Here is a 14887-nt window from a genome sequence, read left to right as displayed (position 1 = left end):
ACTATAAGCATTATTTGTTTTTTTAAACAAAAATTATTGGAATAATAATAATTTGTGAAAAACTAAAACCGAAATAACAGACTACAGTAAAATATTAGTAAGAGTGGTAATGGGGGAAAAAGAGAGGGTAAAAAAGAAAAGGTGGCACGGGGAGGCGTGGGGAAAAGGACAAAAGAGCGTGTTTTCTGAACAAAGCAACTCCGACACGCAGTCGCAGACGATTCTTCTTCTTCTTCTTTGTCGAAATATCAATCATAGCCTTCACTAATGGTGCCTCTCTGCTCCACCTATTCTCTCTGACACTCCTATTTCTCTCTATTTGTCAACGCCCTCAAAGGTCAGCGTTTTTATATATGCGTTTCAAATTTCGTCTCTAACAGATTTCAGAAACCAGATTAAATTTTTGGATTTAGGGTTTAAATCGAAATTGCGTTTCCTGTTGTTTTATCCCTTCCTAATTTGAATTAAGGCGAGAAAATCGATGCTGATTATTGATTCGTTGGTCCACCAAACAGACATAGAAGAAGTTCGTTGCACCGTGAAGCCTTTCTTTCTTTATCAAAATATCATAAAGACCCACCCACTCTTCTTACACGCAACCTCTCTCAAGTAGTTCGACTATCCAAATCTCCCAACTTTTGCTTCCTGTAAGTCTCTCTCCCTCCTCTCTCTCTCTCTCTCTCAGAAAAAAAGTTTGGATTTTTAAGCCTTAGATTAGAATGATTTAGGGTAAGTTTAATTGGGTTTTCTCTTCTCATTAAACCCATCTTTCTCTCTGCTCTCTGGTTCACTTCAATGTCTTGTTGTCTCTATATGGTTTATGCCTTTTCTCATGCTTCACCTTTATTTATTTACTTCGGTTTTATTGGTTCCGATACAGCAAGGAAGCTTTTTCTCCGCTTTCATCAGCGCGTGTCCCATCCCTCTTCTCCACAACTAGTAAAAGAATGGAGGTCATCAAGCTATGGAACGACAAGCGTGAGCGCGAAATGTACGAGAACTTCTCCGAGCTCTACGCCACCGAGAAGCTCGAGAAGGCCTACATCCGCGACCTCATCTCCCCCTCCCAATACGAAACCGAGTGTCAGAAACTCATCGTCCACTTCAAAACCCTCTCCGCAACCACCCTCAAGGACTCTGTTCCCAACGTCGAGAGGTTCGCCGACACCTACAAGATGGACTGCTCCGCCGCCGTCTACCGTGGAGCACCGAGCCGCCGCGGTGGCGTCTACTTCCAGCTCTGCTTCCGTCGTCGTCGCGGAGTGTGTTCAGAATTTTATTACTTGTATGGATTCTTTGAAGCTTAATATGGTGGCTGTTGACCAGGTGTATCCGTTGCTGTCTGATCTCTCTGCTTCGCTTGGTAAGCTGAGCATTTTGCAGCCGGATTTCGAAGGGAAGGTGAAGATGAAAGAGTGGCTTGTGAGGTTGTCTAAGATGGGGGCTTCTGATGAGCTCACTGAGCAGCAGGCCAGGCAGCTTCACTTTGATCTTGAGTCTTCTTACAACTCCTTCATGGCTGCTTTGCCTAATGCTGGTAACTGATTCATTCAGGCAACTTGGCTTTATGTTAGTTACAACTATGGCTTTAGGATAATGGTTTTGGTTTTGAAGCCTATTTTGTTGCAACACTCTCTAGAGATGAATGTTGTGTAGACAGAAACATTCCTTTCTTTTGTTGTGTAAAGATCATGCCAAGCCAGATACTTTGTCTTCTTCTGAATTGTAATGAATCTTTAAGTATAATGAGCTTTCATCCGTAATTAGATTTAACTGCTCTTTATCTTCAAAATCCAAAAAAAGAATCAGAAATAACTCCCAAAAAACAACTGTGATTCTCATTTCCAAATAATATATCTATCTGTACATGTGAAATAATTAAATTACACAAACACAAGGGAAGACCATTTACAATAAGAGATTAAACAAAATGACAATCAGTGTTTTTATGAATTGTGATGTGTCTTCTTCATCTCTCACATAATCAATACTCAGGAGAGAAGAGAGTAGCTAAACCTTGATCAACAGTTATCTGAAGCTTGTCGTAAGACATCAAAGAAATTTGCTCACATTTATACGATCTTCTTCCCCTTGCCAATACCTCTCCATCTGCATCTATGATTCCTTCTTTCTCTGGTTCACCTACGAGTGCACCCGGTTCAAGTGCAAATGCCTTCACCTTTTTTTTTAACAGTAAAGCATTTTAACTTGTTTAGCCAAAATCACAAGGGAGATCTCTCTCAATTCATGGTTTCAGATCGCAAACCTTTAGATATGCTACGTATGGTGATTGAACATGTGTTCCCTCACTTATCTGTGTCATTAATGATAACAAAGCTAGCTTAGGGCAGTTTTTCAAGACTATCAAATCCAGGAAGCCATCAGAAAACTGCTCATCAAAACCATATAAGAACGAAAGTGTTACGATGTGTTTGCAAGTAAACAATACAGAGGATCCAAGTGTGAAAGTGACCTTTGCGTCCGGAGCAGCCAGAGTGTCTTCAGCACCCCAGGGCACATTATGAAGCCACACTGAAACAAAAGGGCCTTTGATTTCTCTCCATTCCAGATCTTCAAACTCAGTATCAGGTCCCTGGTACCCAACCGCCTTATTGCTAACAGTTGGCTCTTTGTATAGACTGAAACTGCCTGGCTGTCCGTGGCTTTCAAACCCAGGGGCCGGCACAAACAGAATACGTCCATTGTATTGTCTTAAACACATTATCCTCTGAACAGCCTACCAAAAAAAAAGAAAAAAAAAAAACTCATTTAGTTGAATAAGACAACAGCTGATTTGAAAATCAAGCATATACATACATAGAAGTTAAGGCGAGCACTGCCCATCCATCTGAACTCTTCTGACTCAATGTCTATATCAGCTATTAAACCTGAAATAAAAAATCGATCAATCTCAGGTACTAGTTTCGTTTTTCAAATATATGTATTTCTGAAGTCACACTAGCATTACCCCAAGCAAGCATCAAGACGCTGAAGAATTTGGTAGTCCCTTGTGAGATAGTTGCCACATCTAAAGAACGTGTATGACCTGCCAATACCAATTTATTATATTGACAGTGACATGTTCCAAAGAAAGACTGAAGATACAATAAGCAGACCTCGGATAATGGAGATAGTAGCACTATTTGCACAGCAGTGAAGCCCAACCGGATCCAACAATGACTTTATCATGCCATTACCAGTTCCTGGAAGCAAATAATTTTATTAAAGCACATAAAGAGAAAAATAAACTAATAAGGATAGTAAGAATTGTATTGTTAGATCCTTAGAATGCATATCTTAGCATATAGCATCCAACTCCATTCACATGACAATTACTATTTAATAAGAACACAAGAAGCAAAGTTCACAAAACCTGCAGGGATCACTCCAATTGGCAATTTGAAGACAGTTTTCCAGTCTGCTCTTTCAAGTAGTCCATTTACAACCTACATAGTTAATATTAAGACACACTTGTACAAATCAGAGATCGGTAAGGAAAACAAAAAAAAAAAGGTATTGAACAACGGTTTGCTTCCTCTAATATCCAACGAAACTTCCACCAGTAGTAAAAAAGCATATCACTAATTACCTCAACAAGGACACCGTCGCCACTGACACAAACAATACCATCGTATTTTGATACATCCATTGACCTAACCATTTCCTTTGCATGCAACTGATACTTGGTTTCTATAAAAAATCACCATCATCAATACAGAGAAGAGTTCTGAAAACAGAGGAGGAAAGCTGGGAACCTTGAACATCAAGTTGAATGTCAGCATCTTCAAACAATGGCTTCACTTCCTTTTCAAATATCTTCATAGCAGATTTCTTCCCGCCAAAAGGGTTCACAAACACAAGCAATCTCTTAGGCCGACCTAACAATTAGAGTTTCTCCATCACCGTGTTAGACAAGTTTCCTTTTTTTTTTTCCTAAACCCTAACCAGTGTATAAGAGGGTGCTGCAAGAAAGGAACTAACCGAGAGAGTCAAGGTATCGGCGGAGCCTGAAGCAGAATCTGTTTCTAGCATCTTCAGAGAAAGGCTCAAAGACGAAGTCTCTCCTGGAGTAATCTCCATCTCCACCGAACTCACAGCAACAGATGCCTTCCTCTCTCTCCACAACCGTCTTTATTCTTATCTTTTTGCCTTCGACGACGAAACCAAGAACGTCTTTCTTCACCGTCCAGTAACGGCTGGGTTCACCGTACTCGATCGCCTCTAGAACTCCGTCGGCAGTCAGCTTCACCATCCCGAGTTCGCCGTCTATGAAGACTAGGTCGATGATTATCACCTCCGCTGGAGCCATGACGCAGACAGTTCTCACGTGAGAAAAAGAGAGAGAGAGAGAGAGAGATTCTTTGTTCGCTTCGCAGGTGAGCTAAAGCACAAAGATATAATTGACTTTGTTGCTTGATACTTTTTCCTGATCAGATGGGATGACGTGGCGTCACGATCTTTAGTTATCAGACAAGTGTACAAAAAGAACGACTTATACCAAGTCGTAACCAGCAAAACGTCACCGTTTTAACTGGTTCAAGATATTAGTCTCTTCTTTCTAGATAATCAAAGCCAGCCAGAGGGGGGAGGTTTACTTGGCTTCAGAGACTTTTCTTAATCTTCTTCCAAAATGTCTTTAAACAAAAACACAAGTCACTCCTCTTGAAACTGTAAAGAATTCAAGATAATCAAGCAGAAAGTTAGGGCAGATAATTAAACTGTAAATATTATGATCCCAAATTTGTTTAAAAAAAAGAATTTAAACCCTTAAACTATTATTTTTTTATTAAATTGTCTATCGCTCCAAATCTCAGGTTGGCTAGCAGAATACCATCTATATATGCAGACTATGTTGATCAATCTATTTTGTTTACATTCCCTGTTTGCTTATCAATTCTAACTCTAGGTTTAGTGAAGGTACTTAGGCAATCTCTTATCCTTTAAAAGTTGTAGTAGCTTTGATGACTTTAGACTAACCTTACGGTTCATAATCTTCAACAGTGGTTGTCGCTGCTTCTGATGGTGTCTTCCCAATTATCTAAGTGCTTCTCTTCCATCCCATCGCTTTCCATATTTACACATATACTTCCTCAATATGTCAACCACAAACGTCTATAAGGAACAGACATCAACTGAATATGGAAGTTAGATTGACAAAAACTGAAACGATTTTTCTTTTGAAAGTATACATGTGTTAATTAAGGTGCCATCGAGATCAATAAGAACAGAAGAGGATAGTTTTCTCAAGGAACTGCTCACCAGAATTAACACAGCTAGAGAGATCGTTCACAATTAACAGAGCAGGTTGAGAAGTTGCTACATACATCCCTCTATGTTAATAAATCCTGGTCCTACCAACTTTTGTATTAGATACAACTGTTGTGTCCTGACCGAGTTTCTGATCATATTGACCGGTACGAAATCAATCAACAACCAGGTGGACAAAACCGAACGATTTAAGTAAAATAGAATCGGTTATGATTAAACCAAGCGGGCTGATTCAGCCCCCACATCCTCTCTCTTTTTAATAAGTCTTAACATGAACAATTCTTTATCAAACCCCACGTTTACATTTTTTTTTACATGAAAATGTTTCTTTTATACCAACATCATCCTTAGATTGCATTATGAATTTTGAAGTTAGCAGGGAGGAATTGAATATAGTGGTCTCTTCTTCTTCTTCTTTCTTCACAAGCACACACACACACACTAGTTTTTGTTCTGAGAAGGATCTTCTTTTTAGTTCTTAGACAGACTCAACTCCTTCGCCTTGTTGCTGTGCAAGATATCTCTCTCGTCGCTCCTTCTGTGTTTTCATTAGAGAGGAGAGAGAGAGACCACAACAATCTCAGATTTTTCACAATTATAAAAGAGAAAGATTCTTAAGATATAGCGGAAATGTGACTCACCCATTCATCGATCACAAGTCCTTCTCCAATCATCTTTGGACCTGTTTCCTCTGGTGGTTTCTTTCTCGTCTCCACTGCTGCATCCGCTTCGGCTAACTGACGCTTCAGTTTCTCCAGTGCCTTTTTTTTCATTCATTCATCACACATACAATTAGAGAGAGGCAGAGCGCATAAGGAAAAGTTCAGTATTTTGATAGAATCATTTACAAAAAGCATACTGATTCAGATACTCACAGGGTTCGGACGTTCTGGATCCAAGAAGATAACACGCAATATTTGCTCCTTGGACACATCATCTTTTTGCTCATCAAACTGCGGGAAACAGAAACCAAAAAAAAAAAACAATATCGGTAGAAAGAAGATTAAGTGGAGACTCAGAAATGTAAGAACATGACAAACAATAGCACACGTGCTTGGTTTATATGCACGTGCCTATAAAGTAACTGGGAATATCTAGCCTTGTTATGTTTTAGAGATGAACTAAATAGATTATGTTCCAGTTATGATACTGACATATTGTCACTACCGTTTTCCAGTACAAAGGTTAGCTCAACATACCAGCTCAGGCACATAGTCCATTGGACCTTTAACCTTCAGGCTCATGATTTTAAACTTAACCCTGCTCCTCTGATCCATTGGCTTCTCATTATTCTCAGGAGGCTCAACAAACTTGAAAACTGTCAAAGTGAGGAAAACAGAGTCACATGCACAAATCTACTAAACCCATTTTCTCTAATAGGATAAGAAGAAGAAGAAGAAGAAGAAGAAAATTTACCAGTGGCGATAATAGTCTCTCCAGGAGCAAGAATAGCACCCGGTGGACGCATGAAGCAACTCTTCGGCTCAGTTGTTTGAAACTGAGAAAAGAGAGCAACAAGAGTAAGAAGCACATTCAAAACGCAAACACTCTCATAATCAAAAAAACATACCTTGAACGCTACATGTGATTTGCTGGTGTTTTTAATCTTAATAGCGCTCCTTACTTGCTTCCCAGGCTCATCTTCAAACATCAAAAGTAAAAACACCAATCTAGTTCAGTACTCTTCAGTTAAATTAAGATCATAATAACTGACGACACTTATTTATTTATTTACAAATCGATCCAAAATTAGACAGAGAGATCAAAAATCAGATCGAAGTTTTGGAAAGTATCAGAAACAACCCTACGATTCCAAATCAGAAGAGATTCGAACAAAACTCACAAGGGAAGTAGAGTTTCTCGGACGGATCAAGCTTCAATCTGCGTTTTACAGGCAGAAGCGACTTAGCGACGGACGATACCGAAGGCGAAGGAGTCGGGTGCTGATTTTGACCCGATCCGTCGCCGTGTGGCCCGTTGTAGCCACCATGATGATGGTGGTGGTGGTGGTGATGGTGGTGGTTGTGGATATGATGAGAAGAAGAGGAAGAAGAAGCTCCCGATGGAAACGGAGACGTGGCGGCACTAGAGGCGTTTCCGTGAGAGTTTCGAAACGGGATTTTGAAGATACCCCAGCCTCGGCCATCGGTGGTTGGTTTCTCCTCCGTCGTCATGGTCATCGGAAGCCGATTCGCGCGGCGGAGAAACGGTGAAGATAGAGTTTGACTTGTGAGATGAGAGAGAGAGCTGAGTTGTTTGTTTGTGATGGAGTAGAGAGGAGAGAGAGAGTGAGATCGGACGCGAGGAGTGGAGAGATAGAGTGGATTTAATTAATTGATTTCACGTCCGATTTAACAATTCGTTATATGTAATTCGATTTGTGTGTGTTTATTGGGTGCTTGATTAGCGCGGAAGAGCATCGAATCGGCAAGTGGAGGTTGATTAAAAAGCGACTGAGACATACACCCAAAACGACAGCGTATTTGATTCTCTTACAATGTTATTTTTAAAATGTTAGCTTTTAAAGTCTTTTTCGTGGTTTTTTTTTTGGTTTCCAGATAGATTCAAACTTTTTTCATTTCTCATGTATTTTTTTAGTCGTAGATAATATTCAGCATTGTTGGATATATATTATTAACACTGAAGTAGAAATTAAATTTGTTTAGAAACATGGACAATAGTTTTAAAGAAAAATTTTATTTGAAAACATGGATAACAAATTAAAAAAAGAAATTTATTTGGAAACATGGATAACCGATTAAAAAAAGGTTCGTTTGAAAATATGAATAGCAATTTTTAAAAAAATATATTTGGAAACATAAATAACCGCATAAAAATATAAAGTTATTTGGAAATATGAATATCAGTATATTAAAACAAATTAATTTGAGTTATTAAAAAAATTGAAAATCCATTATATTATAAAAACTATATATTTAAGCCAACTTTAAAATATACGGAAAATGAACTAATCTAATTATCTAAAAACATTTGTGGTTAATCATAAAACAAAATTTAAACTATATATATATATATATATTTTTTTTTAAATTAAAATAATAATTTGAAGTTGATTTATATCAAAAATTGATTCAAAATATAAATATATTCAAAAAAATTATTTTTACTAAAATATTTTTCAATAACCATTATTAAAAAATGTTTTCAATATATATAATAAAAATATAATACAAAGTCCAATTTCATATATCAACTTAAATTATAGTTTTTATATTTTACATTAAATTTTAAAAATATAATGTGATTATTTATACGATAGTACATATAAAATAATATTAATTATATGATTATTTATATAATGGTACTATATAAAATATGATTAATTATATGATGACACCAATATGATATATAATAGTTATTAGGGGTGGGCGTTCGGCAACTCATTCGAGTTCGGGTTCGGGTCTGTTTGAGTTTCTAAGTTTCCGAGATCAAAGACTTCAGTCTCATTCTGATATTTCTAATTTTTTTCTTCAGATTCGATTCGGATCTTTTTGGGTTCGAATAACTCATTTAAATTAACTTTAAAATTATAAAATCCATTATATATCTGAAATATTTCAGTTCGGATCGGATTTAGTTTCAATTTCTTAAATACCAAAATTTTGAATAATTTGGATATTTAGGGGGGGTTATTGAAACTAAAATTTGTGTGAAGTTTTAGAATTTTACAAGTTAAGAGGTTTTTTAAAGTTGAGTAGATTTGATGAATTCGTGCCAAAAATTTTGTATAAATTATCATTGATTGTTATTGATTATCATGAATTTCCATATATAACTTTCTTTCTCCAAAACTTTCCTTCTAATACATATATGTGTGTGTGTGTTTTCTAAAAAAACACTTTTTGTGAAATATTGTTATTTGATACTAAAGTAAAATTTTGCTTTATAATAATGATAGTCTCGCTTAATTTTTATTTATATTCTTATGTTTAATATATATATATATATATATATATATATGTGTTCTAAAAAAATTCGTGAAATATAGTTATTTGATACTAAAGTAATTTTTTGATTTTTAATAATGATTGTCTTGCTTAATAAAAATTAATAAAATTACTTTAGTATCAAGACAATCATTATTAAAAATCATTTGATACTAAATTAATTTGATACTATAGTTATTTGATACTAAATTAATTTGATACTATAGTTATTTGATACTAAATTAATTTTTATTTATATTCTTATGTTTAATACAAAACTATGAATTTTCTCATAATGTTGGCTCAAATGATTTTGTTATAATTTTCTTTCTTTTACTATCATTAACTTAACAGTAAAAATGTAATACAAAACTTTTATATTTGTGTGTATGTGTGTTTTAATTTCATAGATTTTAAGAATCTTATGAGTGTACATGGTATTTCCAAAGTTGAGTATTATGAGTAAAACTAAAGAAAATCCATGTCCCACTAACAAGAAACTTTAATACAGTTACAAAATCTATAAAAGCTAAACTTTTTGAATAACAAGAGATTTACATAGAATTTAAAAGTCCATAAATCAATAACAAAAGACTTTAATAAGATTGTTAAAATCCACATACCAATAATAATGGATTCTCTAAATTTTCTAAATCAATTAAAATTCAACCACCAATAATCCCCCTTAGTCAATTTCAGTTCGAGTTTGGTACTATTTTTTGGATCAGAGTCGGTTCAATTTTTTTGATTCGTTTTTTTCCCCAGTCTAGTATTGACATGAAAATAAATAACAACATATTTTATAAAAATACATCGGCGCGAGCATGCATGTCAAAATCTTGTACGTTTTATATGCACAGTACATATATCATACGGCTGGGGATTGATGACATACTTTATCCTTTTTTCAACCATGACATACTTTACCTCAGAGCATCTCCAATCATATCCTATATTTTAATGCAAAATGGATCGGAGTAGGATTTATTATTTTTTCTTGAAATATATAGCTTTCGATGATGATATTCAAATTCATTGTTCTTAAGGCAAGATCAAAAACTTTCTTAATGCATATATATTAGTCTTAACCTCGGGTTAAGTCAAGGTTCGGGAAACTTATATAAAAGTTTACGGTCAGTGCATAATGTAAAATATATTGATCCCGCAAGACTCTAGCAAAAAGGAACGAGGAAAAATAAATGAGTCTCAACAATTATTTTGCAAGAAAAACTAAATTGAAATTGTAGGAATATCTAATATCCAGTCTTCTGAAAATCTTGAGGATATATATTTTATCTCATTCAATCTAATAAAGGCATTTGTTATTTTATTTTTAATTCTACTGTATATATAAAACCACTCTTCAATACTTTTTGTAATAATAGAAAACACAACATCACCTATAATATAATACTAGATTTTGACCCGCGCTTCGAAAACGCGGGTATTATTATTCACTTTTGTGAAATATATTATTTGTTTGTAGCTATTGAATGTATTTATCTTAGTGAAACTTTCTTTATAATAAATTCGACACACTCTATAGTGTCTCTGGTAAACTATGTGTTTCTCTGATTTTGTTTTATTCCCTCTCCAATCAATATATTTATTTGACTTGTTGTTAAAATAAATGATTTTAGAATGCAACCGTACAATACTTTTATATTAATATTTTGTTTAAACAATGTGACATATTTCTATATTAATTAAATATTTACATTGTAATTTAAAATAAATTTTGACCCGCATGCCCATGCGGGTGTATATTTCAAAAATATATTGCTATTCATTTTTCATATCAATATAAATAATCATATATATTATATTCTTAAATTTTAATGTGAAATATAAAAACCTTAATTTAAGTTGGTATATAAAATTAATCTTTTTGTTGTTTTTCTTATATATATTGAAAATATTTTTAATAACGGTTATTGGAAAATATTTTAGTAAAAGTAAATTTTTGAATATATGCATATTTTAATATGTATATAAAATTTAAAATTTATTTTATGATTATTTTAGACAAAACAATGTTTTTAGGTAATTAGATTAGTCCATTTTGTATATTTTAAAAATGATATAATGGATTTCCAATTTTTATTAATAACATAAGCCATTATTTTTTCTTCTTCTTGACATACTTTTATCCATGTTTCAAAGTTTTAATTTTTTGCATTAGTTTTCTTTGAGTTATTACTAATTTTATGATATTTTTTTTGAAAATTAAACTCTTGAAATGTTTATATTTGACTAAACTAAATAAGGTAATAATATTTTTTAAATTTTTTATATAGTATAATATTTATATTTCAGTTTGTATTTTTATTTTTACCAAAAAGAATTGTAAATATAGTGACATAATTGTAAATAAAAAGAAATATAGAAAGAAGGTTGTTTAATTTATTATAAAAGCAATGACTAAATGTTTAAATAAAAAGAGTATTAAATATGTTAATTCATGTTTCTAAGGAATTCTCATTTGTTATTAAATTACAGAAAATACAATGGCTAAATGTGTAAATAAAAGAAAATACACATCTCTACTATTCATGTTGCCAAACATATCTCATTTATCCTACTATCCTTGTTTCCAAACATCTCTAATTTGTACTTCAACTTTAATAATATAGATACTAGATCTTGATCCGCGCTTTGGAATCGCGGAATATTTTACGATGAAAAATTTCATTAATAACTTAACAAATATTTTGGTAATTTTTAAAAGTGTGTATTTAAAATAGTTTTGCATTTAAATCAGCGTTTTTAAATTCAACCCGATTGTGATTATACCGGTTAATTCGGAGATCTGACAATTCAGTTTAGGTTTTTAAAATATTCATATTAAAAAAATTACTAAACCCCGAGATTAACCGATTGAACTGTTGGATGACCGATATGTAATCTAATTTGATTTAAATTGTAATAATTTCATAATTTGTAATCTTATACTCCAAATTTTAAAGTTCATTATTTTACAATTTATGAAATTATGACGTTTCTACAAAATTTTAAAAAGAAAATGATAGATATAACATAACTAAGATTAATTATTGTATTGTTTGGAAACATTGATAGTAATATAAAAAATATATTGTTTGGAAACATTGATAGTAGTATAAAGAAATAAATATATTGTTTGGAAACATAGATAGTAGTATAAAGAAAGAAACATTAATGATTTAATGTAAGTTTAACTATAAAATATAAAGGTGTATTTAATTTAAAAACTTACAAAATAAATGTTAGGTCCAATAGAATGTTTCTATTTTAATAAGATAGATATACGTTAGTATATTCTATTTAGTGTATATTCAAAGCAAACCTCGATTATTTGAACATCTAAGAAAATGTGTTCTAATATCTTTATTATTGAGTTTCAAAAGTTCTGTATCAAGCTATTTAAAATTTTAAGATTTATCAGTATTTGATTCCAAATAATTGTTTTTTAATTAAAAGGGGTTTTGTGTTTAAGATAATTATAGTTTAATGATGGGAGGAAACGTGTTCTTAAGTTATTTGGTTAATTGAATCAATTGTTTAGGAAATAACCAGACCAAAAAGTCAAAATTGTATAATGACTAGCTAAGGATTCGTGTAAAAAAAAAGGATTCATGTAATATTTGTATCTTTTTTTCAACCTACTCAGTTTAAGTTTGTATAAGTTGATGGAAAAAAAGGATTAGCGTAATATTTGTATTTTTTTGTCAACCTACTCGTGTAATATTTATATTTTTAATAACATGTGTAATATTTATTTTTGTTTCTATCTATTTATATTTTTATTTTTAAGAACTTAGACTCGTGTTATATTTATATTGGAGACATTTATTGTATTCATTTGACTATAATAAAGGAGAGGGATTATTATATTTTTACTATGATATAATATAAATATGATAATGTGAGTATACTCTAACGAAAAGAACATATATTTTGTTTAATAGAGGATATTAAGGCGCTACTTGAGCAAGCTCAAACCGAGGATGGCTTTACTAGTGAAGAAGTGTTGAACCTGAAATGGAATCTCTGCTCAGCTTATAGAGAAGAAGAACTTTATTGGAAACAAAAGAGCAGAGTTCTCTGGCTTCAGGAAGGGGATCGCAACACTAAGTTCTTCCATGCGACTACGAAACAACGAAGAGGCAGGAACCGTATAATAAAATTGCGAAATCCATCAGGAGGTTGGGTGGAGGACGATGAAGGTATCGAACGCGTAGCAACCACATACTTTCAAAACCTTTTCACCACTACCTCTCCGGTCCCGCAGAAGCACTCCGGTTCATTACCGAGCAAGTAACACCTGACATCAACACTTCGCTTACGAGACCAGTGTTGGATTCTGAAATCATGAAAGCCATAGGGGATATCAACCCAGAAAGAGCGCCGGGCCCAGATGGTATGACAGGTACTTTTTATCAAGCCTTTGGAGACATCGTGGCAGAAGAGGTGATCAAAACGGTCAAAGACTTCTTTGACTCTGAGTTCTTCGATAACCAACTGAACCAGACGAACATCTGCTTGATCCCAAAGACCGACAGGCCAGAGGAGATGACAGAGTTTCGACCGATAAGCTTATGTAACGTAAGCTATAAAATCATCTCGAAGATCCTTTGTCGGAGACTCAAGAAATTCCTCCTGAGGCTAATCTCGGAGACCCAATCTGCCTTTGTGGCTAAAAGATTAATCTCGGATAACATTCTAGTAGCTCAGGAAATCTTTCATGCACTCAGGACAAACCCGATATGTAAAGGCAAATTTGTCGCTATCAAGACAGATATGAGTAAGGCCTATGACCGGGTGGAATGGAACTTCTTGGAAGCTCTAATGCTTAAGATGGGTTTTGCGGTTAAATGGGTAGCATGGATCAAGTGGTGTATATCCTCTGTATCATATCAGGTCCTACTGAATGGTGAAGCAAAAGGCAACATCATGCCGACGAGAGGACTCCGCCAGGGAGATCCCCTATCACCCTTTTTATTTATTATCTTGACAGAAGCTTTGATCTCTCAGATTAAAGGAGCGGAAACTGAAGGTAGAATAACGGGGCTGAAGATTGCTCAAGCAAGCCCAGCAGTTTCTCATTTACTCTTTGCAGACGACAGTCTTTTTTTCTGCAAAGCCGACGTCCAGCAATGTGCTGAGCTGATGAAAATCATCAATAATTACGGTCTGGTATCAGGACAGCAGCTGAATACGGCCAAGTCTTCTATCCTGTTTGGGAATAAAGTCCCCACAGAGGTGAAGCAAGCTATCAAAGCAGTGGTCGGGATACAGCAGGAAGGCGGCATGGGAACTTATTTAGGCCTCCCGGAAAAGATTTGTGGATCAAAACGACAGGTCTTTGCGTTCATCAGAGATCGATTATCTAAGCGTATAAACACCTGGACCGCGAAATTCTTAACGAAAGAGGGAAAGAGATCCTGATAAAGTCAGTAGCACAAGCATTGCCTACTTATGTCATGTCCTGCTTCTTATTGCCACAAGATATCCTAAATAAGCTAAAGAGTGCTATCGCTAAGTTCTGGTGGAGCACAAAAGAGAATAATAAAGGACTTCACTGGATAGCTTGGGATAAAATATGCAAACCAATGGACAAGGGAGGACTCGGTTTCAGAGACCTGAAGAATTTTAATCTCGCACTACTTGCGAAGCAATTATGGAGGTTACTC

General features: G+C 34.1%; 2 protein-coding genes and 1 pseudogene across 2 annotated transcripts; 1 reads left to right on the top strand and 2 right to left on the bottom strand.

The window, feature by feature from the left end:
- The first annotated feature begins 155 nt into the window (after nucleotides 1-155).
- On the top strand, nucleotides 156-1773 carry LOC108822333 (vacuolar protein sorting-associated protein 28 homolog 1-like; annotated as a pseudogene).
- Nucleotides 1774-1819: 46 nt separating this feature from the next.
- Nucleotides 1820-4523, bottom strand: LOC108822328 (sphingosine kinase 2). The gene is made up of 10 exons (XM_056992639.1): nucleotides 3982-4523; nucleotides 3756-3878; nucleotides 3590-3690; nucleotides 3374-3446; nucleotides 3117-3203; nucleotides 2969-3046; nucleotides 2818-2888; nucleotides 2474-2737; nucleotides 2267-2389; nucleotides 1820-2179 (listed from the first exon to the last, which is right to left on the bottom strand). The coding sequence occupies exons 1-10, from the start codon at nucleotides 4307-4309 to the stop codon at nucleotides 1985-1987; spliced, it is 1443 nt and encodes a 480-aa protein (XP_056848619.1). The 5' UTR covers nucleotides 4310-4523; the 3' UTR covers nucleotides 1820-1984.
- A 1008-nt stretch (nucleotides 4524-5531) lies between these two features.
- LOC108818827 (vesicle-associated protein 4-2) lies at nucleotides 5532-7659 on the bottom strand. The gene is made up of 7 exons (XM_018591761.2): nucleotides 7112-7659; nucleotides 6839-6909; nucleotides 6685-6766; nucleotides 6468-6586; nucleotides 6144-6221; nucleotides 5910-6029; nucleotides 5532-5806 (listed from the first exon to the last, which is right to left on the bottom strand). The coding sequence occupies exons 1-7, from the start codon at nucleotides 7446-7448 to the stop codon at nucleotides 5747-5749; spliced, it is 867 nt and encodes a 288-aa protein (XP_018447263.2). The 5' UTR covers nucleotides 7449-7659; the 3' UTR covers nucleotides 5532-5746.
- Between the last annotated feature and the right edge of the window lie 7228 nt (nucleotides 7660-14887).

This window comes from Raphanus sativus, chromosome 8 (assembly GCF_000801105.2).
Source record: "Raphanus sativus cultivar WK10039 chromosome 8, ASM80110v3, whole genome shotgun sequence".
Lineage (NCBI taxonomy): Eukaryota > Viridiplantae > Streptophyta > Magnoliopsida > Brassicales > Brassicaceae > Raphanus > Raphanus sativus.
This window is presented reverse-complemented; position numbering and strand designations above follow the sequence as displayed.